Genomic DNA, 25,486 nt, shown 5'->3' on the forward strand with positions numbered 1-25,486 from the left:
GCAAATCAAAATACGTGGGCAATAACTTATTGATTTACTTTAAAGTTTTGGAGTTACACGTGTAAATACAATTTTTATACGGTGATAAGAAAACAGTCCCTACGGTTCATGGAAAACCAGTAGTCATTTTAAAAATTTCATGCTAAACAAACCCCTGAGACACAATCCAAGTGCTAATGTTACGTACTTTATTAATTTGTGACCCAGAAATAATTTTATATATTTTGTTATATAGGTAACATTCTGTGAGAGAACGTTTGCAAACCACAGATGTGTCGGACCTAAATTCCGCATTAGTCCCACATGATAGATAACACTGCAGTATGTGTTTGGGGTATGACCATATTGCACTTATAGTAGTTAACGAAGTAAAATTGATATAATTTCAATAATATTCTGATATGGTCAATTAAATTGTTACACGAACGTCATGTTTGAATGTAAAATAAAACTCACTGAATGTTACGTTATTTATGTAGCGGTAGCTTATTGTACGTACTGATAACAGAACATTTGTGTTCATGCTGATAGATAGGGGCATGCATATTTCGCGAAAAGATTCAGCGACTAGCTGAAAGTTAAAACACCGTAGCATCGTCTGTGTTTCGTGATTGGGTGAGTTTATTTCAGTACCACGTCGATTGTTACAACACCAATCACAGTAATTCAGTGCGGAAGCGAATGCGTCCTGAGTGGCCCGGTCAAATAAGGCAACGACTTCTCTCGCAGACGGCCGCCAATCACAAGTAAGAAACCGCTGGTGTGGGTGTAACTTGTTGCAGTCTAATAGGCATTCAGATTTATTCGCGAAAAATGCCTGCCCCTACTGATAGTCTGTGATATGTCATATGCAGTACAACAGTACAAGGCTATGACTGTTTAAAATTTCGCTGATGTGTGAACACAAATTTATGCAGAGCATATTTACACCGTCTCACTTCTTGTTTGGCTAGGTTGCTTTCAGGAACTCCCGCTGAGCGCCGCTCGTGTGGCAAGACTGGCGACAGTCGAGGTAGGATGGCTGTACGTCTAGGCTCTGCAGTTGCTTATCCGTCGCGAATAAGCACGCAGATCGTGTTTCCGTCAGGCATCCTTCCTGTACTTACTCATTTACACTGACCGGAGGGAAACTAAATAGAGACCGGAAAAATTCGCGAATTGATTCGGCAATAGGCTAGAATTCAAATACATATAATTTTTAGATGATTTGGCTATTGACTTACTGTTCATCTGGACGAATCTCAACCAATTATAAACCCTCAACCAAATAAGGATCGAATCACAGACAAACCAGCTGAGACGACTTAAAAGTCGGCAGCCAGTGAACTTGCGTTATTTACCCAAGTGTACAGGGGAATATGCAGTCTATCCTGAAGGCCATCGAAACTGCGAATTTTTCCGGTCCCTACAAATAATGAAGGGAAAAAAAAGAAGGGGGGGTGTTGTACGTACTCCGACATTATCTGGAGCTGTTAGCGAGGTACCCTGCCTGCACGCACGTGTATACGAACGGTTGCAAACAGCAGGATGGTGCAGTGCCGACTCCACATGCTGTCCTGTCGGCGATACAGCAGGCACGCACTAGTGTCCTCCCTGCTTCACAGTCAACTCAGGGTCTATTGCGTGTCGAGGAACTCTGCCTACAGGTACCTCACCCTGGGAGGCCGATCAAGTTGCTGTGTGTTCCCAGTCTCGCGGGCACCGGCGGGAACGAGATCTGTCACCTCGGTCGTATCTGATCTTGAGAGCGGTGGTCGACTAACGATATCGGACCGGACGGTCTCTGCCGCAGGACGTACTCCCCTCTGTACCGTCTTGTATTCATCTCGCTTTAATGTGCAAGAGAATACCCGGGGGTTCCCGGTCATGTCGCCGTCTCAAGCGGGTCACATACTCCCGAGCACCTCTGTCTGTTATGCAGTACTATTGACGGAAAAGTTAACACTTTTAATGAGATAGTTACCTATATTTTTGACCAACATGCTCCTGTCGTTCGTAAGCGTATAACGCGCCCCCCCTCTCCGTGGATGACACCTGTCATCCGTAAATTAATGGCAAAACGAGACCATGCGTTTCGAATTTTCAAAACAGAAAGAAAACACAACTCGTCTCTTAAAGGTGAAATGTTTGAAATTTACAGAAAACTCAGGAACCAGTGTACTCAAGCTGTCAGAACAGCCAAACGAAAACATTTGTACGGTCTCTACGAGTTTCGTTCTGAGCCTAAGAAATTGTGGGCTAGTCTTAGAACAGCGGGTATTAACTCATCACAGAAAGATTCTGATCTTAAAAATCATAATTTAACAGCAAACCAGTTAAATTCATTTTTCGTTAGCCAGCATACAGATACGTCAATCCCGTCCACAACCAAATCGTCTGACACATTCGTACCTAACAACTCTGAGTATTCTGAAGATAAGTTTTTCTTCTCTCCTGTGTCATGTCTAGATGTCGCGAAAGCCTTGCGTCGCATCAAAAGTAATGCAATTGGTAACGACCAAATATCAATTAAAATGCTGGAAATTATTTTACCTTTTGTAGTCCCTGCATTAGAACATATTTTTAACGTATCCCTTACAATAGGTAAATACCCGACACAGTGGAAGTATTCACACATAAAGCCCATACCAAAAATTAAGTCTCCTGAGACAGCTAAAGATTTTCGCCCTATAAGCATCTTGCCAACTGTCTCCAAAGCCTTTGAACATCTGGTGCACAAACAAACCTATGCTTACCTGTTACAGAGAAATTTTTTAGATACCTTCCAATCAGGATTTAGACCCGGCCACAGTACCACTACTGCCCTCATTAATGTTACTGATAGCATACGTCATGCTATTGATAGGTGTGAAATAACGATCCTAACGTTGCTTGACTTTAGTAAAGCATTTGATTCAGTAGATCACAATCTTATTGTACGAAAAATGCCAATTCAATATAATTTTTCTCATAGTGTTTGTACATGGTTCAATTCCTACCTAGGTGGTCGTTACCAACGTGTCGTTCTCAATACCGAAGTATCCACGTGGCTCCCAATAGTAGCAGGTGTCCCTCAGGGTTCAATTCTTGGGCCACTTTTATTTACTATATTCATAAATGATCTACCTAAATGCTTAAAACATTGCCAATACCACATGTATGCCGATGATGTGCAAATATATATTCACGCAAAAGCAACCAATATCAATCAGTCAATTTGTTCTGTCAATGATGATCTCGATTCTGTCTCTAAGTGGGCAAAAGTTAATAAACTCAGGCTGAATGCAAATAAAACCCAAGCAATATTAATTGGTTCTCCTCAAAAGCTCACTGAATTAATTCCTAACAAATACTGTAACTTAACGCTCCAAGGAGTTGATATTCAGTTCTCTAACGTCGTAAGAAATCTGGGAGTCCTGATAAACACAACCTTAACCTGGAGGGAGCAGATAATGCAAATTTGTAAGAAGGTACATTTTTCCCTTCACTGCTTACGACGGTTAAAAAATTTGCTTCCACTTAGTATTAAAACCATGCTTGTTCAAACATTAATTATGCCCCACTTTGATTACTGCGATGTCCTCTTTCCAGATCTAACTGATAAACTAGCTAAGCGACTACAGAAGCTCCAAAACTGCTGCGTAAGATACATTTTTAACCTTAAATTACGTGATCATCTAACCCAATACTACCAGCAGTTAAAATGGCTCACTCTCGCACAAAGACGCAAAATGCACATACTTATCCTTGCTTATAAGGTGCTGCAGCAGGTATCACCTCATTATATGTCAGCCGGTATTAATTACCTACATAGTTACCATAGCCATGACACGCGATCCACACGCAACCCAATGCTATCTATCCCAGTGCACTCATCCAAATGTCTGTCGGGATCTTTTGCAACCGTGAGTAGCAGGCTCTGGAATAAATTAGACCAAGCGACAAGGCAAACAAAAAATCTAGCATCCTTTAAGTACAGGCTGAAAAAACATCTTTGTAACAACTGCTTACCATGACCACTTCACTGCTACCCTACTGCTTGATTCTGTGTGTGAATGTGCGAGTGACTGGTTTTAATGTAGTAGCACCTAATGTTTTCTTTCTTTTTTTTTTCGGTTTTGATACTTTTTGCTGTATGTTTAATTATTTTCCTTTTTATGTATGTCTATGCTTAGTCTTTAATTACTTTATAATTAGTTATGGTTGAATATTTTGTAATAGTTAATATTTGAACATTAAGTTAAAATTTTAATTTGTTCTCTTAATATTTAGTCTATATCATGCTTAGTTTTTAATATTCAAATCTTTGATGTAATTGCAGAAAAGTGGTTAAGTGTAAGAGAAGGCGTAACGCCTTAACTTCGCCACCAATAAAGACGATAAACAAACAAACAAACAAACAAACAAACAGTGGTGCGCGCGCAGCCAGTACGCGTCTTCAGTCCCTGTACATCGGTGCTGTGCATATGTGAATCGAATGTGTGTATACAGTGTTCCAATTGTGTTTTTGTTCAATTTTTATTTTAAATCTTAAGTATACGATTACTGTGCAGTAAAACGTGAGTATAAAATATATTAATATTCTCATATAGCCTAGATATATATTTTGAATAACGATGTAACCTAAAAATTAAGAAAATCATTATTTATTTTTTTAATACCTACAATTACTATGCAATGCGTATTTGATAGTAATTTAGGAGTTATTTTACTAACGTGACAACACAAATTTGTTGTGTGATAATATGTTTTCGTAAAATGATTTACAAGTTTTAATTTAAGATCAAACAATTAATTTTGATATCCAAAAATAACAACTGTTTGTTTATAGTTTGAAGTTTTCACTTCTGTCGGCATTCTTCATGACTGCTTTGAAATTTTTTTGTCTATAACGACATCTCCCTTTAATTGTACGTGTTCCCTCGGGGGCGCAACAACTAAATTTTCAAAAAAAGGGAGGGGGAATATACCTTTTTATAAAGAATCATAGATCCCCCCTATTGAAGCGGGAGGTCCGGGGGTCTTCCCCCGGGAAAATTTGTATTTCAAGGTGGAAAATGGTGCTATTTAAGCAGTTTTATTATCTAAAAATGGAGTGGAAATAACATATCCGACTTGTACAGCACTTTCTTTGCCCCCGTTTGCCCCCACTTCAAGGTTTTAGAAGGGGGGCAAAATACCCTTGCCCCCCCCCCCCCCCTTTGTTGTTGCGCCCCTGCGTGTTCCCGTGTGATTGCCCAGGCGGCGGACAATCCCTGTCCCAGGCCAGTGTTCCACGGCCCGCCCCCGCTGCAGATGGGCCTCTGCGGGCCTCTACGAAGAAGACCAGGCCCCAGTGACACCTCGAGACTTCCTGTCCCATGGCCGGGGCTTCGCGCCGTAGGCCGCCCCCTCTTACAAAAATAAAATACAAATTCTCTATTTGATGGACGTGGACGTTATGTGCACAAATATATAAGTAATAATTGATAATTAACTGTAAAGTTACGCCCGAGAAACCAAAAATTCTATGACTTAAAAGAAAAAGATTTATTAAGCAGGGAAAAATATTATATTGTGTTATGCAATGTCAACTTTATTTCTTGTGGAAAATGTACTACAAAAACATAAATATATACGAAAATGATTATAGATTCATGTTTTTTTTTTGCATTTAAAAAATTCTTATCACTTAAAACGACACATTGTTTGGTTGGTCAATAATTTCTGATGAAATGACACCAACTCGTATCATATTTTTTGTATACTCTGAGGTGAAAATAAATTTTATGCAGTGTTTGTTGGTTCAGCATATCTTTTATGAGTGTGTACATTACAATTTTTATAGTCACTGCACCTCATTACAAAACGATAAATTTCATAGAAGATTTCTTGGCAATTTTATTTTGGGAGATGTTTTGTAATTGTTTCGAGTAGGGGCTTCTTGGAAACAATCTATGTATTAATCAAATAAATTTTCAGTAACTATATTTTCTGTCATTATTTATTAAATAATATTTGTGTGGGATTTAATTTGTGTAAGTAGGTTTCAAGGATATTTTCTACGTGTGTCTACTTGCATCGCAGGAATGTTGGCTAGGAGTGCTAATAGACATAACCTTTATTTTCACAATCAATTGTAATCCAGCGAAATTCGTATATAACTGAACTTATTTAGAGTGCATTCGAATTCCGGAATAGGTATAATCTTTCACGGATAAATGTGCTTAGCCTACCAATATAGTTATGATCCAAACCAAACATGACATATTTATTTGGCAATATTTAGCGTGAAAAACAAATTATAATGAAACTATGTAACTGTACTTAAAACAAATCACAACAAAACATATCAAATTTCTACACAGCTAAAATTTCCATATATTTCATGTACAGTAGGTAAAATGTTAAGAAACGAAAAATTGCAAACTTACTTTCGTTAATATTTAAGAAACTGACATTGCAAATCACAGAAACGTATGTTAAATTCTTATAATTTAAATTATTGTAGTTCAATTACCAGCTACTTCTCACGAGCACACCTATTCCAAAGGTTGGAATGGCACTCGTCTTGCAATTTTTAAATGCAGTAATTGGGAAATATTCTCAAACCCATCGCACATGGGTGTAGTATTATTGCCAAGCCGGAGATGACCTTAGTTTAGTTCTAATTGCAGGTCCTCAGGAGAGGCTGCGCTCCTAACGGACTGCCCCAGAGGGGGGGGGGGGGGGGGGGGCTTCTCTGACCCCCGCTGGCCCGCCGGCCTGCCTCGCTGCCTGCCTCTAGCATCCTCGCAACAGGCTCACTTCACTGTTCCCACGAGTCGCAGGCGGCAGTAAACAGAGGCTATCCTCCTATCCCTCCTCAGAGAGCAGCGGCTACTAGACTTCAGTCAGGGTCTGTCCCATTAAGGACAATGCGAGGCATTACGCTATCATTCCACGCCTATTACTACAATACTATAGTGCAGGCAACTTAGTTTTACAAAGAACCATGCTAGCCAAACTTTACCAGTATTTATTTCTAAGCAATGATGAAAGAATATTTAGTTGTCTAATTGAAAAAAAATTGATATAGTTACTGTGTCATGAAAGTACCCTGTTCGTGGGATGTATTTTACACAGCTATTATGCTGTGCTAACTAAACAAATACTTTTAACGTTATAACATTGAAAATGCAAACGTGGCCATGAAGACCAAATGAAAGGAATGAAGTGAGAGAACAGCGGCAGTTATGAGGACTCCTGTACCGGCTCCCCCAGCTGCGGAGCCGAGGACCGCCAGTTGAGTCACGTGGGCCACCCTCCAGCCCTTGCCCTGATCAATAGGCCCTGCGGCCGTCACACCGTACTCCACGGCTCATCCGAGTCCCTCCGGCGAGAAGACCTAGCTGCCCTTGATGTGTTGTTGCAATCAGTCTTGTGGTTGCTATTCTGTTGGATGTATCCTTTCATTGTAGAGTATGGAAGAAACTTTGTATGTTACAATTGCAGTTGTACTTTTAGCCAACAAAAATGAAAATAGCAAACAACCAATGAGTATTGTTACGTGTGCACCATGAAGCAAGGCCAGGAACCTGAGGTTCCCTCCTGGGGCATCCGGCCTGGGCTCGGCTCGGCCTCTTGACTTCTCGCGCGCATACCTGCGGGCATTAGCGCGGCCCACCTCGCCAGCCCCGGCGCTGTGTTCCATCCCTCAGTGGCCTGTGCTTCCAGAGTCCACCGCTAGCAGTGGCGGGAGTACCAGCGCTCCCAGTACCCTGGCCTGGACTACCACGTGGCAGTGAAGACATAAAAAAGTTAGATATGGAATATAAAACTAAAACTGATGTGAAACTTTTCTGGAAGTCGTACTATGGAAACGACTACAATGGGTAGCCTTTCTTCGAGATCTACCTACATATGTAAAAAACGAACAGCTATGTCAAGATATGTAGTTTGTTTAGAAAAATGTGTTTGCTATGCACAGTTGTACGAGTAGACTGTGACAGAATACAAACTTAACTATGTATATATACATTTTTCTCAAGCCACAGAGATTTTTTTTTAATGTTTTGAATCCATCATTGAACGGCTACTTGCAAATAGAAGTTAAAAAATAAGTGTCATGGCTGACGGCTATTAATGCTTCGTTGTGGTTATAAAATCTCGTGACACTTTGTATGTCCGTGTTTCCAAACCAGTGTTCATATTTCATTAAAAATACATTAAAATACGTGTGTGTTAAATAAATTACTACTTAACATTAAAAAGGTTCCAAACATACAATGTGTATGTCTGTGCAACCATTAGTAAACAAACACACGTCTTTATTTACACGTTATTTCTTATGTGAGTTTTATTAGCACATTGTAAACCAATGTGTCCTCGTGCGCAGAAACAAAAATAGCTCTATGTAACATATTTAGGTCCGCCCGTAGTGTCGGGTGAGTGAAATCTAAGGAAATGTTTTGCAAATTATTAGTCGGATTTCGTCTATTTGGCAAATATAAAGTTATATAGTAGTGTAATATAGAGTGTTGTTAGTTCCATATAGTAGAGATTGAGGTAGGTTGCAGCCCACATACTCACTTGCAACGCAGGAAATATTTCTATTTCATGTTTGGTATATTAAAATATATTCTGTCTTAATAACTCCTTCGCTTTGAATAATTTCTACAGAACATTGTTTTGGTAGAATACCCATTGTAAACAAAAGCTTTTACGTATGTCATTGTTTACCTCGGCTGACAGTTCAGTTGTAAAATCAAAACGAAATTATAAAGACAACATGCAGAAAGATAATTATTGTCAGTCACCATTAGCTATGAAACAAATACACTTTGACAATAGTTATGGTTATTTTTGTTTAGATTGTAGCAAGTTCTTAAATGAAAATGGTAAATTATTGTCAGTCACCATTAGCTATGAAACAAATACACTTTGACAATAGTTATGGTTATTTTTGTTTAGATTGTAGCAAGTTCTTAAATGAAAATGGTATTCAATTTGATTACAAGTAAAAGTAATAATTGTTTTAAAATGAATTTACAAGGCAAGAAAACATTGGTAAACATTAAACAAATTTTGTAAGTATTTTAAGATATAGTGAACTCCATCTTGACAGATACCTTTAATTTAATTTATTTCAAATATAAACTTTTTTATTTATTTGTGATACTGTATGTTTTAAGTTATGGAGATACAAGGTGGTGATAATTCCATTAACAGCTGTGTGAGAGTGTATAGTAATAAGTCATTTTTCAAACTCAACATTGCAAATAATCTGCTGAAATTCCAATAAAATACAGAATGTTCATTTTAATGTTAACTTTGAACTAAGAAGTTGCACATAAATACCTGGCACTTGAATGAGCAAGTAGCTAACTACCCACAACACTGCAACAGTAAGAGCAGACAGGTTTTAAATGCTTTGAAAAATATTCACTTCGTATGTCAAGGCTCTCTTCTTTAACGTCACTTCTAAGAAAACGAAAATGGTTAACTTAATTACATTAATTTAAGGTTAAAGAAACAAACAAAGTTATTTACACAAGAATGCATTTATTTCACAAAACTAATATAAATATATACATATAATTTTAACGGACTCTTAAAACAGAGCCAAATTCTCGGCACATACACAATAGTAAAAATTGCAGTTATTAAAACAAGTAAATATTAAATTTACAAAAATAATTTAATTTTCACATTTATTTTAAATCAAATATAATTTATAAAGCTCATTTCAGACTGCAAAAAAAAAAAAAAAACCTTATTTGACATGAATGACAGTTCGTAATAAACGGCAACATTTCTGAACTTAATAGGCAAAATGGAACAATTTGAAGGTTGCCAGTAAGACGTAATTTTAAAGAATTCAAGTAATACAAAACTTTTGAAACAAACATTATTCAAACTATAGAAAAGATTACAATTTTGAGTTGATAACTACAAAACCTGACAATATAGAATACAAAATTTATTTGCTTAATCACAATAAAATCATTAAAATTTAAATCAACCGTATGGAACTTAACTTAATGCAAATTTAACTCTTCGGTTTACTTGTTCCAAATAACAGAAATGACATTCGCATCTCTGGAGAATAAACGCTCTTAATTTAATGCTGCATCATATTGCATACAAATTTCTCAATGTGTCAATAATTATAACAATTAACGAATTTTACAAAACACAAAAGTAGTAAAAAAATTCGGCGAGATCACGAACATTTCGTTGTTCAACCCACGTGGACGATCGTGGAATGTTTTGGGCGCGAACGTGCACGAGGCACGTCCTACTTACACGGTCATGGCAATGAACTGCCTCTGCTGCAACACGTCGACACCTTCCTTCGCCTGCGCCGAGCACAGGTCAGGCGTGGACACGGACCTGGTGAGCTTGCCCAGTCCCGAGCTCACGGACATGTCCGTCGCGCCCGCCGCCAGACCGCCGAAGCTGAAGATGGACACCAGGCTGGTGATCCTGTCGATCTCCATGCTGGCCGCCGCACTGTCCTCGTCCTCATCGTCACTCACACAACCCAGCAGCGAGGCTTCGTCCAGGAACACGGCGTCACTGTCACCGCACGTCTTGACTCGCTTCGACGAGGACTCCTCCGCCTCCCAGTCGGCCTTCCTCCTCTTCTGGCAGCGCGAGTTGGACCTGTCTCGCAGCACGGCGTCCTCGCGGCTCTTGTCCAGGTCCAGGTACGTGGGCGAGTACGGCGGCGGCGACTTGTTCTCCTTGTCCTCCACCACGAGCGGCGGCGTGTCTGCGCACCTCGAGAACTGCGAGGAGTCCTTGGGAGCGCCCCCCAGGGCGGCCTCCTCCACCGTCAGGCCCACCACGCTGTCCGCCTCGTCGTAGTTCTGCTCGTAGTCGTCGTCTAGCGGCTGGCCGGCGCCTTGCGGCACGCTGGCCAGCGCCGAAGCCACGTAGCCGGCCCCTGCCGTGGCCTGCACCATCTGGTACGCCTCCTCCATGAAGATGTAGCGCGCCTTCTGCAGCACCGTGGCCACCAGCAGGTTCTTGTGCAGGCTCACGCCACCGCGCTGGGCCCGCGACTGCGCTATCTTGGTCAGCGAGATGCTGATCAGTCGTTGGGCTTCTGTTGCCATCACTCCACAAAGAATAATAAAAAAAAAACCAAACAAGTTTATTAAAATTTACTGCTTCACTAATTTTAATTTATTCAATTGACTTGATTATAACAATCGAAAATTAATAACCGACGCGCCCACGTAATACGCAATGATATCTACGACCAAACAATAGACGTCGCACTCCAGCACCTAACCACAACCTTCTCGCGTGGCGCTTCCAACTACAATGACCGTTGATGTCACCGCGGCGATATAAGTAAGTTTCCGTTGCTTGACGTCACGGCCTACTTATCAACCAATCAGCAGACGTCCTTCGCCATTTAAACGCCGCGACCGAACTGCCGCCATGTGGGAAAGCACCGTACTTCAATGTAGCCTTTAATACTTCAGCCAATAAGGCTTAGAATTGTAAACACGTCGTGTCAAACAAGCTGTTGATAGGTAGCGCTCACGGCAAAGCCAATGGGCGAATGCGCAAGCCAAACTGACCCGTATGAAGATACAGCTTAAAAAAAAAATGCAGTGATGAAACTGGGGAATAACGTACAGTGCAAGATAATATAGTAAAACTTTGGTTAATGTTTATTATTTTCGATACTCAATAAAATTAGCCTTCTGTAACATCATAAAACTAACTTAATTTTTAATGAGATCTGTGGTTAAAGTACCTATTTTTATGATAAAATATATTTACTCCGAGGACTAGGGTTATAAAAACTTAAATGTCAGTCCTAAAAATTGCCATCAGTATGAAGCAAATTGGCAGTAACACACATAATATAACCTTAAATATTAGCTGAACGCAAAATTTTCGGGTTTTGATCAGTTTTAATATATCAATTCAAACATTTTTTACTAAACATAATCTCAGTTTGAACAATTTACTGCTATCTGTTGGTGAATTCTGAACTACCTGTTATTAGAATAGAAAAACATTCTGAACGACCTATAACTTTTAACTTAATATAAAACGGACAAATAGTTCATTAATTTATCCTGAAAACAAGATTTACTTTAAGTATTTATTAAAACACTAAGGAAGTTATTTCAAAGATATTTAATAAACTAAGTAAAATTATATTAGAAATAGTGTATGTAATCATAACCTACATGTATTTCATAAATTTCGTAACCATGTTGACAAGCCCTATATTCAGAGAGCCACTGCTCATTAAATGAGTCTATTGGGTGCTAAGAAAATAAATAAATAAATAAAAAAAATAAATAAAAGCTAAACGTATGCGGTAATATACCCCACCATCTTAGATAGACATTTTTTGGCCAAATTTTGAAATAGCTGTTAGTTACTTAAATTATATGGCATAAATAACTTTTAATCAAGATTTTTTCCCCGCTATTATGCATTGGCATTAATAATCATGCTTCAGCATGTAACCACCGCAAGTAAATAATTTATTATGTCTATTGAATGGTTTCAGTCACTTACGTAGCTACATATGTTAATTGCTTATGCATGTTGACTTCAATAAAGGTTTAAAGTTTATTTACATAGTTTGTGGCCAATAGTTATTTAAACAAATCAAAGTTGGCGTCAAGATATATTTGCAACCGTAATGCAGCATTGTCACTGAGACATTATTTTGAAATTCAAAACTAAAATAATTTGCTCAAAGTAAGATACGTACCTATGCTGTTTGTATCTTTAAATTAACCCTCTGCACGTAACACTGGCCTGTGGAACGGTATATTTTATAATTTGGGCCGTAGAGCATCAAGATGTCGCCGTCCTCACTACTCATTTAAGGGAGTGTCAGTACAGCCTCGGACAGCAGGTAGTCTCCATCAGCGTCCGGATCTTTGAACCACGTGGTCGCCCATTCCCACCTTTGCTTTGGATGAAAGCCCAGTTGTCAGCATAATAGTGGATTCAATTCAATTAAAAAAATAAATACCCTACTAGGTTTCCTGGACCAGTTTTCCCTATGATGTAAGTTTCTTACTGGTCTGACAGACAGTTATTCCTCTATATGTGTATTATTCACCCAGTCATGGAGAACCATGTTCACTTTATTGTGGAGCGGTCAATAAGACTGGTGTTTCTATTTACGTACATTTTGAAAAGAATTTGTTTTTAGTGTTTGTTTTATTCATTTTCAGTTTTTCTATCATGTTCATAGAATAAAAAATTCCAGAAGAACCTTAAAATATTTCTTTTATCTCAGACATTCTATACAGTGGATGAATTTCTCACATACTAACTGTTTGACATTTTATTCTACTTCTTGTAATACAATAACTTTTATCTCACATTTGATATTTAGTATTGTATAATATAAGAAGATCCACTATTAAAAAATTAATAAATCTGTCAAATATAATAAAGTCTCAAGCTAAAAGTATATGTGAAATGGTGTCTAAATATGTAATCAAATACTATACATACTTTTGTTATTCTTTTGTACATAGATTACTGTATTTATGTATTGCTGTGGGTTTATGTGTAAGCGCTGATCTTAGATATGTTATTTTTTAATGTATATAAAACTGACATGTTCCATATCCCAGAACTCCAGCAGTTTGTAAGGGGTCTACGGAATGAAATGAATAAATAAAAAAATAAAAAAAAAAATAAAATCTGTAACATTCGTTTCAGATTGGCAGACATGAGAAGAGCACTTAGCATTTCTGTGCAGACCAGAAAAATTTTAGAACTCGCTTCAGCTGAACATTCGGTTGAGTCGGATGCCCACCTCGACTCAGAAGAATCTTGTTTCTTCAGACGATGATGTGACCTACGAAAAATTACTTAATCCCAGCCCTGAAGATGTTTGGGGACTCCTTTTTACTCCAAATATTCTCGAGGACATTGTTACATGGACTAACACAAAATTGAATTCCATGTGAGAAAATGATAACTAAACTTGGTGCCTCCAGCATGTGTAATCCAATGTGGGGCGTGCTTTGCATCAATCATGAACACAATTTGTGAAATTTAAGCTTTAAAAGAACTTGAATTGAAATGAGTATAAAATTTGATGTAAGCTTAGAAACTATAGCTTAAACATTGGTTCTGACATACATTGTTAACAAGTGCCTAACAGATCAATGTCTTACATACGAAGGGTGAATATGGCATTCTATAACATAAAGGCAACCATCAGTTCTCTTCTTCTGGGAGGGATAAAATTTAGACTCTGGTTATGTTAGTTTCAAATGAGTTATTTCAATACTAGTACCATTACTAATTTCTAAACACACTTAATAAATTTTTGAGGCAACATACTTTACTTTGCTCTTAAATGCTGCGATCCATTGTCCGTTGTCTGCTTCTTAGCTGAACTGCTATTTTTGTTTCTTGCACTTGTACCCAGTGGCGTAGCCAGGATTTGCGTATGGGGGGTGTTAAGAAGCATGGCCCCCCTCCCCCCGTATTAAAGCGGGGGGTCCGGGGGTCCTCCCCCGGAAAAATTTGGTTTTTAAGGTGTAAAATAGTGCTATTTTAGCAGTTTTCGGTGCTTAAATTTAAATATTGTAATGGTAAAAATTTTATTAATTTTAATATGAAATTTGTTTGAGTGATGAGTAAGAAATTAATTAAAGATTTGGTGCTAAGGGGGGGGTTCGAACCCCTAAAACCCCCCCCTGGCTACGCCCCTTCTTGTACCCAAAATCAGTACACGGCCAATCAATGCTTTGCTTCCCTTGTGCCAACAACAAATGCATCTTTATTACTAATTGATCTGATGTTCAAAAATCGCACGTTGTTAAAATAGTGACTTTTTCAGTCAATATATTTCAGAATCTTAATACACAAAATTAATTGTTGTAATGTAAAGTGAACTATAAACTCATCCCTCAGCACATTTGGGGCACGCAGAGCAAGGGAAGCAGAAGCAAGGGCTGTTTGCTCCCTCCGGCCGGCCAATGATCAGCAAGAGAGGAAGACCAGGGCGTGTGGACAGGACGGAGAGAGGTAGATCTCTACAGGCAAAGACAGATGTACTTGACCGGCCGGTGCGGCCAAGGCATGTGTTTCCTAATAAAAAAGGGAGTGCAAAAGACAGACAGTAGGTTTTTATAGCTCTCACGAATGGCTTATGGGCTGTAAACAAACTATTGAAACACTTTTATTGGCGATGTGTACTGTACATTTCTGAGATGGGGCCGTGGATGCAGCATGGGTTTAGTTGGTACAACATTTCTGGATTGTGGTGTTGTGTAATGCTCATGTAAAAAAAATTATGCAAGCAGTTCTATGCTTGGTTATAAAAATTACAATTCTGTACAGTGTTTTTAAAAAAAGATCATTCTTTAATCATCATTTTAGTCAGGGGTGCAAATCTCTTTATAATTAATCATTATCATCAATGCAACAGGCGAGGTGAAATAAAAATAGTATTAACAAAAGTCAATGTAATAATTATACTCTTGAATGGTCACTTGGAAAAATAAGATTTTCATGCATATATGCAGGGGCGCAACAACTAAATTTCCAAAGGGGGGGCAATATACCTTTTTATAAAGAATCATTGATCCCCCCTATTGAAGCGGGTCCGGGGGCCCTCCCCCGGGAAAATTTGTATTTCAAGGTAGAAAATGGTGCTATTTAAGCAGTTTTATTATCGAAAAATTGATTACACAGCACTTTTTTTGCCCCCACTTCAAGGTTTCAGAAGGGGGGGGGGGGGGGGGGGGGGGGGGCAAAATACCCTTCCCCCCCCCCTGTTGTTGCGCACCTGCAAATATGTACAATTAGTAAAAAACTAAACTGTTTATTATTAATAAACAGTAAAAAAAACCTTAAGATATGCTACACTTGAGCCAATTTATAATTAAAAATATGAATTAAAAATTATGAGGTAAAAAGTAAATATGCCTAGAAAAACAAATTACGGTAAAGGAATGAGAAATTATGAGTCATGAGGTAATAATTTTGAAAGCCATAAAAAATTACCAAAAATAGATATATCTCCGACAAGGTGAAACCTAACTAAATACATATCAAGAACCAAGGAAACATAACACATATTTATTAAAATATGTTGGCTTTCATAGTTGAGCTGTGTTCAAGTGGTAGATTGTGCAGACATTTTGCTCTGCATTGCAGCAGGCATCTTCAGAGCAGTGCGGTGCAGGTAAACCCCGCAAGTCAAGACCGTTTAGACAATGGCAGCAAAAGCCTGCGGTCCAGATGACTACTTACCAACGGAAAGTTGCTTGTGCAAATGGAGACGGGCAGTTACGTCAGATATACCTACCAGCAGTAAAAAATTTACGAAAAATTTATGAATTCATTATTTCAAAATAATAATTTAAAAAAATCTTAAAATAACGTTGCAAGATGAAATTCCATGGCTATCCAGTCTACTCAGCATGCTTCACGTATTGCTTTATCGCGCAGCACCGGCTGTCTCCGAGACGTATCGCTAGTGATAACCCGCTCCTACTTGCACACCTCGACTCCTAGCACCTCCCGTCCCAGACACCTGCACTCCGACACTCTCCCTGGCTCTGCCGTCGAGCAAGCCCTCGGGCCAGAGTAGCGACAGTCCATCAAGAGTTACAATATTCTATTGACCTATTGTTAATACAATTCATTGTAAAACTTACAATTTATGCAATTTTTCTTTATCACTTTTACAGTTATGGCCACCATAACTTTTAGTTTTCAGATACATAAAAAAAGTGGTGGGGTTTAAAAAGCTTTACGTTAAGAAATAGGAAAGGGGCCAACACCGATATGAAAATCTACGAGATCTTTTCTTGGCCACTCTGGCAGGCTTTGTGAGCACATCAACCGACCAGTTGAGTCAGTCGTCTGAGTGGTGACAGTGATCCGGAGGTGACGAGCCACTGTTCGTGGGGAAGAGAGGAAGACCCGACGCAGCGCCAGTGATGCCGTGTGCAAGCGAGCAGTGGACCAACACGAGAGCGACATACTGGCGAGTCCTACTCCACTCACACGAAAATAGCATAATTAAGGTTAGTATTCCTATTTGGACATATTATTATGAGTGTAGCTAAGTAAAATAGTGAAGCTGATTTGCATAAATATTAGTGATTATATATAGACACAGACTAAAACTGTTTGGCTATCCATTGAACCCAAAATTTTCCAATTGTAACAATTTTTACCATCACAAAATCTATAATTTACAAGTTTGAAATAAACTATCCAGTACATACATCCACATTTTAATAATTTTATGAATATAAAACCATTTTAATGTAATACTAAAAAGTCAGTATTAAAATATTTTGAACTAATTTAATCAATAATCCTAAACTAAACATCTTCCAAAAGTGTACAAAGAAACTATGTAAATGCCTCCAACACCTCTCTATTCCTCCAATCATTATTACCATCTACTTTCAACCCAACATGTTCCATTCCTTTGATACCACTCCATGACCCATATCAACAGTAAATATTTTTTGTAGAGATGTATAACAAATAAAATAAATAACATGAAAAATCCACAATTAAAATGCAAGCAAATGATAAAATGGTTTCGCTTAAAACTACTTTCGATAGCACACAATGATAGCACATGAGCACAAACAGCTGAGAGAGAGGTGGTTCTGGGGGCAGTGCTCGGAGCCCGTGGCTGCCGAGGGAAGGGACAGCATTTTACTGGCCTGAGTGCACACCAGAGTGGGGGTCTGCTGTCACGATTGCGAGCGAGCGAGACGCCGCTAGGTCGGACGACGACATGTTAGTAAACTGCAGGGCATGGACGAATACTTGACAATCATCTAGTCCATGGAATCAATGTGTCTGCCGGTCACAAGATACGACGAACCCTCGAGTGCCCCTCGTGGCACATCTTCACTCGGCCCCTTGCCTTCTCTCGGATCTCCTCTCGCTTCAAGTCGCACAATACTAATACAATCATACCTGTACAAGTAACACCTGTACAGCTGTAAAGACATACTGATATGATAAAACACCTATCTTACAAAACACGTATAAAATTATTATCCACTCGAGTTACAAAATTCACAATAAATAGGAGAACTGTGCACTGTGCAGAGCCGCCTCACAACTCGTCGTGCGAGCTGTTGGTGGCTCTCTCCGGCGGGAAGGCCCAGAACGTGGTCGGGAAGCCACGCATGTCGCGCGCCCGCTTCGCGAACGCAGAGAACGAAGAGACGCAGTTGGCTATGAAGTGGTTCGCAGACCCGAGTATCGCCAGTTCGACGTGCGGGTTCGAAGGCTCCATTCGAACCACCTCCACCTGGAGATATGTTAGGTACACGTCTGGAATACAGTCTCAACAAAACAGCTTCAACATCAACAGCGAAAAGAAGTAATGAAAATAATTGTCTTCTTTGATGACTAGAAAATACACGTGACTTTAAAATCTTCTTATACCACACTAACAAAAATTGCACAATAAAAAAAATGTGTGCGCTTACTCATGTATGCTCATTAGAATTTATACTTACTTGGTGTGATTAAAAAACTAACTTTAATTTCGCATGCAAATAATCAATAGAAACGGTTGTGACAGCTCACCTCCATCCTCCGGAGGGCCTCCCGCAGGTCGGGGATCATGTGGTTGCTGTCGGAGGCCACGAACAGGGACCTGAGGTCCTTGACGTAGCGCAGGGTCCTCTTGAGCTGGCGGACGACCGCCTCCTTGCCGGGCAGGCACATGGCGGGGGTGACGACGCCCCGCTCGTTGCGGTAGCCCAGGCACTGCGGGGCCGCGAACAGGCTGGGGCTGTGGCGCACGTGCTCGCACGCCCGCACCTGCATGCCGCACGACAGGGACACTTCGGTCATCCAACCCCGGATAAAGGGGTTGTCTGTATAGTCGGTTTACAGACGATAATTACACGTGATAACGTCATAACAAAACATTGATGAAAAATTGCATACTTTTTTAATTTTCAAATATTATTTACAGTTTTTGCAAATTTAATTTAAATTATTTGTTAAAATATAATCACAAACATTTAGTTATAGATATAAACTGAATTCAAATCAATGTCAATAAATTGTTAATTTGAAATGACGAAATTGGACAAATAAATCAAATTATTTAATTGCTGCTTTTAAAAAGCCCGCCTTAACCTGTTTTGATATTATAGAAGATTTTCTCGCACGGTGGTTGGCCGGTTCTTGCACGCTCGGCTCAGGCAGAACGTGACAATGAGCCATGCTTTTTCGTGCGTGCAGCCGGCGTTCATCGATTTGTAAGACGTTATCACGTCAAAAATTGCAATACTACGGGTTCAACAGCTTCAAAGATCTTACCCAGTCCATGCCGTTTCGTAAGTGAATGCCCACGAAGGCCCTCGGGAGTTTCTTGCTGATGAACTGGTCGGCCTGGCGCTGGATGGTCTCCGACCAGACCAGGTGCTTCTGGAGCGCCCTGTTCTCCTCCTGCACGGGGAAGCTGGCCGGCGCGCCGGTGAACGCCAGCACTGCACACCCACCCCAGCCCCACGCTTCCTTCCACCGTTACCGCGAACCAGCACATGTTTGGTCTGAAGATAAGGCATGCTTTTTTTTACATATATTAGTAGTTTATAAAATTCAATCCATTAAAGAAAAAAAAATGAAAATACCTATTGTGTTTTATCAGACAACTCAACTCATGACCATACCATCAAAATTCGGCAATTGACACAAAATCAAATAACTAAAAATTGTCCAAAAAATTATTTAAGTTTTCCAGCTTCTGTACTGTATTCAGAAAACATCCTTTACATAACTGAATGTAATTTTTTTCTTTATATATAAAAAAACACACACACACTGTCTTAAAATTTTGCAAGCGACAGTAAGAATAAAAATTTGGTGGAGTGTAAGACTTTCTGAAATGAACAGGTTGTGCTATTAAGATGTGAGTCTGAAACACAGTAAAAGCTTTAATCCAGCATGTTTATGATTTGCTGGATTATTTAACGCCAATATAGTTTTGTTTAACTGGGAGTACTAAAATATTACCACATAGTGCAATGACATTTAAAACAAGTTGTAATAAGATGCTCTGTATTGCTGTGCACTGTATGTTCACAGTTTTAATATTGTGCAACATCATAAGGACAGCACTGTGCAAAAATGGGTCAACCCACAAACATTTAGAATTGCTTCAATTGAGCTCAAAATCGAACATACAAGTGCTGGTATTGTGGCTTGAGTGTTTGGCAGCTAGATGTCACAGTAATATGGAATGTTTGTTAAATAATTTTTGCTTAACATAGTCATTTTACCTACACAGCTATGTCAGTACCTCATTTTTATTAATTTTGTTGCTCAACTTATTTTTGCATACTACCGTTCAAACGAGAACCACTGTAAAACAGGAACCACCGACACTCTAAATGTGAGTGACGGACTAAAATTGTGCCGAATCGAACAGTTCCCGACTCAGACCTTATCAGATATTGCAAGACTGTGCTGCACTTAGTGGCAGTGAGTTAGTTAACATACTCAGAGACGTAAGGTTCTCACACAAGCATAACGTGCAAGCAATCACTGCCTCCAGAGACAAGACTGTCATTACAGGGTGTAGCTGTGTCACTGAGGCGGGATGATAGATGCAACGCTCGCTGGTGCTTCTATGGCCTGGCGTGCAGTATTCTTGTCCATAACATGACATGGTGGAGAGAATTAAGAATACGGTGAAACACAAGTCCCTCGAGTGCTTTCAAGAATCAGTACCAGGTGTTTCATACCTAAAGTTAATTCTGAAAACACGAGTTGAACCATTTACAGTCTCATGACAACACAAGTTTGAAGACAAAATACAGAAACAGCACTGCTGACCTGCCCCCAGCGTTTTCTTAAATGCTTTTCGCAAACAGACCTCACTCGGATATCTTGAATAGTTTTAAAACCACATGGTTTGCGCACCGTGTGGGCGGGGCCTCACAGCAGTCTCACACAGTATAAAAGTGCGCCAGTGCGCACCTGGCCACTCCCTGGGCGGGTACTTGCTGTTCCACTTGGCCGCCATGCCGCGGTGGTACACGTCGTAGTGGAGCGGGCCGTAGAACTCGGAGCCCACGAAGTCCACGCCGTACGTGTCCCAGAACGGCCCGAAGGGGTTGCCCTCCTTGGGGTTGCACGCCCGGGAGCTGCCGCGCGCCGTGTAGCAGAACGCTGGGACACACACAACTCCCTGTTCCTGCCTGCAGTGGTGCCAACACCTGAGCTTTCACGCCGGCCTCTGGTTCCTGCTTCGTCTTACCATCACAAGCCAAGAATAAAGGCACAAACTAGTGATGGGTCAAACTTTTGAATACAAATGTCAAATTTGTATTCCAGAGAGTACCTAGAATATACCACTTGAAACTGAAACTAGGTGCCAAGTGTCAAAACTAAAATAATGTACAATAAAATTAAATATATTACCTATGGTATTGAAACATTCTACCCTATAAATGGTTGTTTCCACAAACAACACATATTGTAATTTTATTTAAATTTTACATGTTCAAATTAAAATATCTTGGGGAATGATAACAGGTTGATTACATACAAGAAGATGACTTTCGTGGACATTTTGTCTGATAGCATTTCTTTTTCTTTTAGCCCAGTGGAGTTATGGTTCTTGCTTCTTTACAAAATTCTGACAAATCCTATATAAATACCATCAATAATGAAAATTACAATAAAAAAAAACCAATTAAAATATATTAAAAACTTGCGAGACTTTAATCTCACATGAGCAAGGGACATAAAAGGTAACATTTTGACAGGAATTTCAACCATACCTGTTCTTTTTTCTGGTGGCCATATCTCAGGTGCAATTTTCTTCATGAAATCTTCCATTGTTATCACACGATGAAACTTCTGTAGAGGTTCGACACGGAAGTATGTATCAAATGGAACCTGGATCTATGAACGAAACACTGTAAGTCCGCTAACCATTGCCTGGCAACGAAGCAGCATTTAAAACCAACTACATAGCTTTTTCTAGTTCAGATGAAAAGTAGATTTATTTTTTTGCCTGCAAACACCAACGCCTTGCTCCAACTGTCACTGCACTTTCAGATATCCAGCTCACGGTGCAAGTATGTTTCATATTCTATTCTCGTACTTTATGGTACTGTGAAAGGACTTCAATCAGGCCTCTATGGTTTGGTACAGTCTGTAATTCGGCACCAATCAGATTGCTTTGGGTGAACATCCCGGGTGTTCGCCTAGGCCACAGGTTGCTCTACTGTACTTCCAGCATTTCTCTACCTGCAGAGTTTACCGTTACTATTAGTGTTCATTTTATTAGTGTTTCCTAGTTTCTAGTTGGTTGCCTATCACATTTACGAGTACATTTACAAAATTATTTTTTTGAAGCTCGTATGTATTGGTTTTCTGTAAAGCAGCTTATTATAAATTGTTTTAATACCATTGCATAGTGTATTAATTTTCCTTTGGTATTACAATTAAAACAACTACGTTCAATAATCCGGGAATATCGCTAATTCGGTATGGCAATGATCTGTGTGGGAAGCAGGACTGTGATTGCCCGCGAATATTAGGTTTGCACTTCTGAGATTTAGTTGAATACTGCAGAACAATCCCAAAATCTTATAAAAGAAAGTGAGGTTTAATTTGTTAAATTGGAAATCTGAGGGATAATTTGGTTTTCACAAATGTAAAATCTATATTAACAACTGAATAAAAGTCAAAGCTAGCAGCACGACTAGGGCAGCCTAGAGGAGACGATTCTACGATGGTTAGGGTTGCCTTCCACAGTACGGACGTGAAAAAACAACATGGCATCCATTTCTGGTCTCAAGAAATAAATTTTTGCAGCGTAGCAGCTTCTGGGAAATAAAGCAAATGATACTTGAAATCCAAGTTCAGTTAGGTTATGTCAACTAAGATAAAAAATATTATCAATTAAAATTTAATATATAAATAATGTATGTTACTAACACAGCTGACCTAACATAACCAACCTTGCACATTAGTTACTATTCACATTTATTTACCAAAAATAACTGCTCTGTAGGGTTACCAAACTTTTGACAAATGAAAAATCCCCAACTAGATGGGGGATCGAACCCGGAACCTTCCACTCATTAGCCAGGAGTCCTGACTACAAGATCAAATAGCCAAACTCTTGGTTACTAATGGATAAAAAACAGGGTGAAAAATAAAATACAAATGTAGGAAAGAGCAGATGTGCAAGTAAGCAGTAAGAAGGAGCTGTAGTGTGAGTGGTGAAGACCCTTGGAGGAGGAGTATACTCCAAGAAACAAGTATCTGTGGTTGTGAGACTCACACGTAGTGGTGCATGTCACGTGTGTAGAGGAGAGCAGCTAGATTGTTACCTGCACAGCCTGTTAATGACAGAAAATAGAAATATTTTAAGTTGAAAAAATCTTTTTCTCCCCTTAAGCATGCAATTAATAAGAAACAATATTATACATAACTGTTATTATTATTATATATATATATATAGCTGCAAATGGGTACAGAAGTGCCCGGTGGCAAGCATTCTCCCTACTTTCCCCGCACTCTCCTTCTGAACTGATCCACACTCCCAACCGACACACACTCCTCCCCCAGCCTATTCCATTCCCCTACCGTCCTCACGACCATCACATTTTTTCCCCTTTCTGTTCTCCTCCTCTCTTTGAAAACCTTCCTAGTATTTCCCTTCCTACTTCTAGGCATTCCCATTTTGACTTGTCTCCCCAGTTCTCCCCATCCTCCCACTCCAATCAGCACTTGGAATATCTTGCCCAGTCTCTCCTTCCAGGGGCGCAACAACAGGAAGGGGGGGGGGGGGAAGGATATTTTGCCCCCCCCTCTGAAACCTTGAAGTGGGGGCAAACGGGGGCAAAGAAAGTACTGTGTAATCAATTTTTAGATAATAAAACTGCTTAAATAGAACCATTTTCCACCTTGAAATATAAATTTTCCCCCGCTTCAATAGGGGGGATCGATGATTTTTTATAAAAAGGTATAATGCCCCTCCCCCCTTTTGGAAATTTAATTGTTGCGCCCCTGTCTCCTTCTGTCTTCTATCCTTTAAGCTCTCCCATCTCATACCTATCATCATCTCTGTGGTACTGCACTGGTGCACTCCCCCTACCCTTCACTGTCCATTCTCCACCACTTGCAAAATGAATGCAAACAACAAATAATAAGATAAATACTTACAGAATGTGCTTCTCCATACCGATACTCTACCCACGCTGGCAAAGCTAGAGTTCTGTTTAGGCCTTTCGCAAAACCTAATGCGCCCAGAAAGTGATCTGCTTGGTTGCCGAAACGTCCTGCAGTAGAAAGCATTCATGAATTTAAAAGTATACACAATACCTACGATTTAAAATAATTAAAAAAAAAAAAAAAAAAAAAAAACAACAAAATCTTACCCATACATGGACAATACAGAATATACCCATTTTTATCTACATCCTCCGCAAAAACAAATGTAACAATAAATAATATTATCTCAAAAATACTTTCAAAATTCATTTCTATCCCGTTGTTTGGAGATGTCCACTTGCGTTGCTTGGCAACAAACATCAAACCTTCACCAAATATTTCAGTAGAACAATGTAAGAAAGTCGTCAAAAAAACAGGAGACTCGTTATGCAGCGCATTCTGGTGGCATAACTGTCAAATAAATCTCTGTAATAACAAAAATGTTCTGGAACACATTTAATAAACTTTAATAGTCACACAAAGAAATAATATCAACTTTAAAAATATGTTATAATATTATCTTTACTGTGTTAATAACAAATAGTTTACAGTTAGTTTCAAATGATGTGTTTACTACTGTGGTTTAGTGCTTATTTGATGATCGAAAGTACCCAGGCTCGTTACCAGTCCATTTCTAAATAAATTTTTACATTTTCTTATATGACTCGTTATTACATTTTTAAACTATTCCTAAAGAAAAATCATATTTTTACTTCTTATTGTTTAAAAATCATTTTACTATTGGGTAGTGAGAGGTTTTAATATCAAATATTGAGCCCTTTATTGCTGACGTCGTCCGGCCGAAGGCTACCCTAAAGCCCGACCTGCAACCGCCAGTATTCAACCCCGCTAACGGAATGCGCCCCTAGCCATGGCCCACCCGAGTCAGGCGAGCCACCAGCAACCAAGGTAGATCCCGGCCCCCTAATAAACAGACCGACATTACAGCCGACCACGTTGCAAAAACAAACACAGAATATTAAACAATATTAGGTATAAATTAAAAGTTGGTTAACGAAAGTGCGACGTAAGAGTGCCCGGGCACTCACGTGTGTAAATATGTCGATATGTGTGTGAGTGTTCCCCTGGCGGCCTTCTGCCTAGATTAGATAATTAACCATGTGACATAATTATTAACCCCTTGTGTTCGTTATTAACCCCCACCAGAGCAGTCCGGCAAGAGACGAACAGTCGCTGGTGTGACGTATAATTTAAAGGACATAATTCGTAGACATACTAACTCCAATTTGTAGAAGGGACGAGTGATGTTAATTTAGCCTTAATAATTAATGTAGGAATTTAG

The 25,486-nt window shown here is 39.4% G+C and overlaps 2 protein-coding genes across 4 annotated transcripts; both read right to left on the minus strand.

The window, feature by feature from the left end:
* Positions 1-10,037: 10,037 nt before the first annotated feature.
* On the minus strand, positions 10,038-11,602 carry LOC134537304 (immediate early response gene 5-like protein). The gene has a single exon (XM_063377598.1). It carries the CDS (start codon positions 11,058-11,060, stop codon positions 10,242-10,244), a length of 819 nt encoding a protein of 272 aa, XP_063233668.1. The 5' UTR covers positions 11,061-11,602; the 3' UTR covers positions 10,038-10,241.
* A 5,652-nt stretch (positions 11,603-17,254) lies between these two features.
* On the minus strand, positions 17,255-24,551 carry LOC134537305 (GDP-fucose protein O-fucosyltransferase 1). 3 transcript variants are annotated; one of them, XM_063377600.1, is made up of 7 exons: positions 24,351-24,551; positions 24,136-24,251; positions 21,738-21,861; positions 20,932-21,123; positions 19,270-19,439; positions 18,526-18,762; positions 17,255-18,244 (listed from the first exon to the last, which is right to left on the minus strand). In XM_063377600.1, the coding sequence occupies exons 1-7, from the start codon at positions 24,502-24,504 to the stop codon at positions 18,047-18,049; spliced, it is 1,191 nt and encodes a 396-aa protein (XP_063233670.1). In that variant the 5' UTR covers positions 24,505-24,551; the 3' UTR covers positions 17,255-18,046. The 3 variants fall into 3 exon arrangements, with proteins under 3 accessions (XP_063233670.1, XP_063233669.1, XP_063233671.1); XM_063377599.1 differs by having other exon boundaries at positions 20,905-21,123; positions 24,351-24,527; XM_063377601.1 differs by lacking the exon at positions 17,255-18,244 and having other exon boundaries at positions 18,529-18,785; positions 20,905-21,123; positions 24,351-24,527.
* Between the last annotated feature and the right edge of the window lie 935 nt (positions 24,552-25,486).

Source organism: Bacillus rossius, chromosome 12 (assembly GCF_032445375.1).
Source record: "Bacillus rossius redtenbacheri isolate Brsri chromosome 12, Brsri_v3, whole genome shotgun sequence".
NCBI lineage: Eukaryota > Metazoa > Arthropoda > Insecta > Phasmatodea > Bacillidae > Bacillus > Bacillus rossius.

What these genes read in the sequence shown, in the direction of transcription:
- LOC134537305 (XM_063377599.1), bottom strand. Translation starts at nt 24,504, where the DNA reads ATGTTTGTTGCCAAGCAACGCAAGTGGACATCTCCAAACAACGGGATA. An exon ending in GGTATGGAGAAGCACATTCT is followed by an intron (nt 21,862 to 24,135) that starts GTAAGTATTTAT and finishes TTTCGTTCATAG; the next exon opens with ATCCAGGTTCCATTTGATAC. An exon ending in AGGCCCTCCGGAGGATGGAG is followed by an intron (nt 18,245 to 18,525) that starts GTGAGCTGTCAC and finishes ACATATCTCCAG; the next exon opens with GTGGAGGTGGTTCGAATGGA.
- LOC134537304 (XM_063377598.1), bottom strand. Translation starts at nt 11,060, where the DNA reads ATGGCAACAGAAGCCCAACGACTGATCAGCATCTCGCTGACCAAGATA.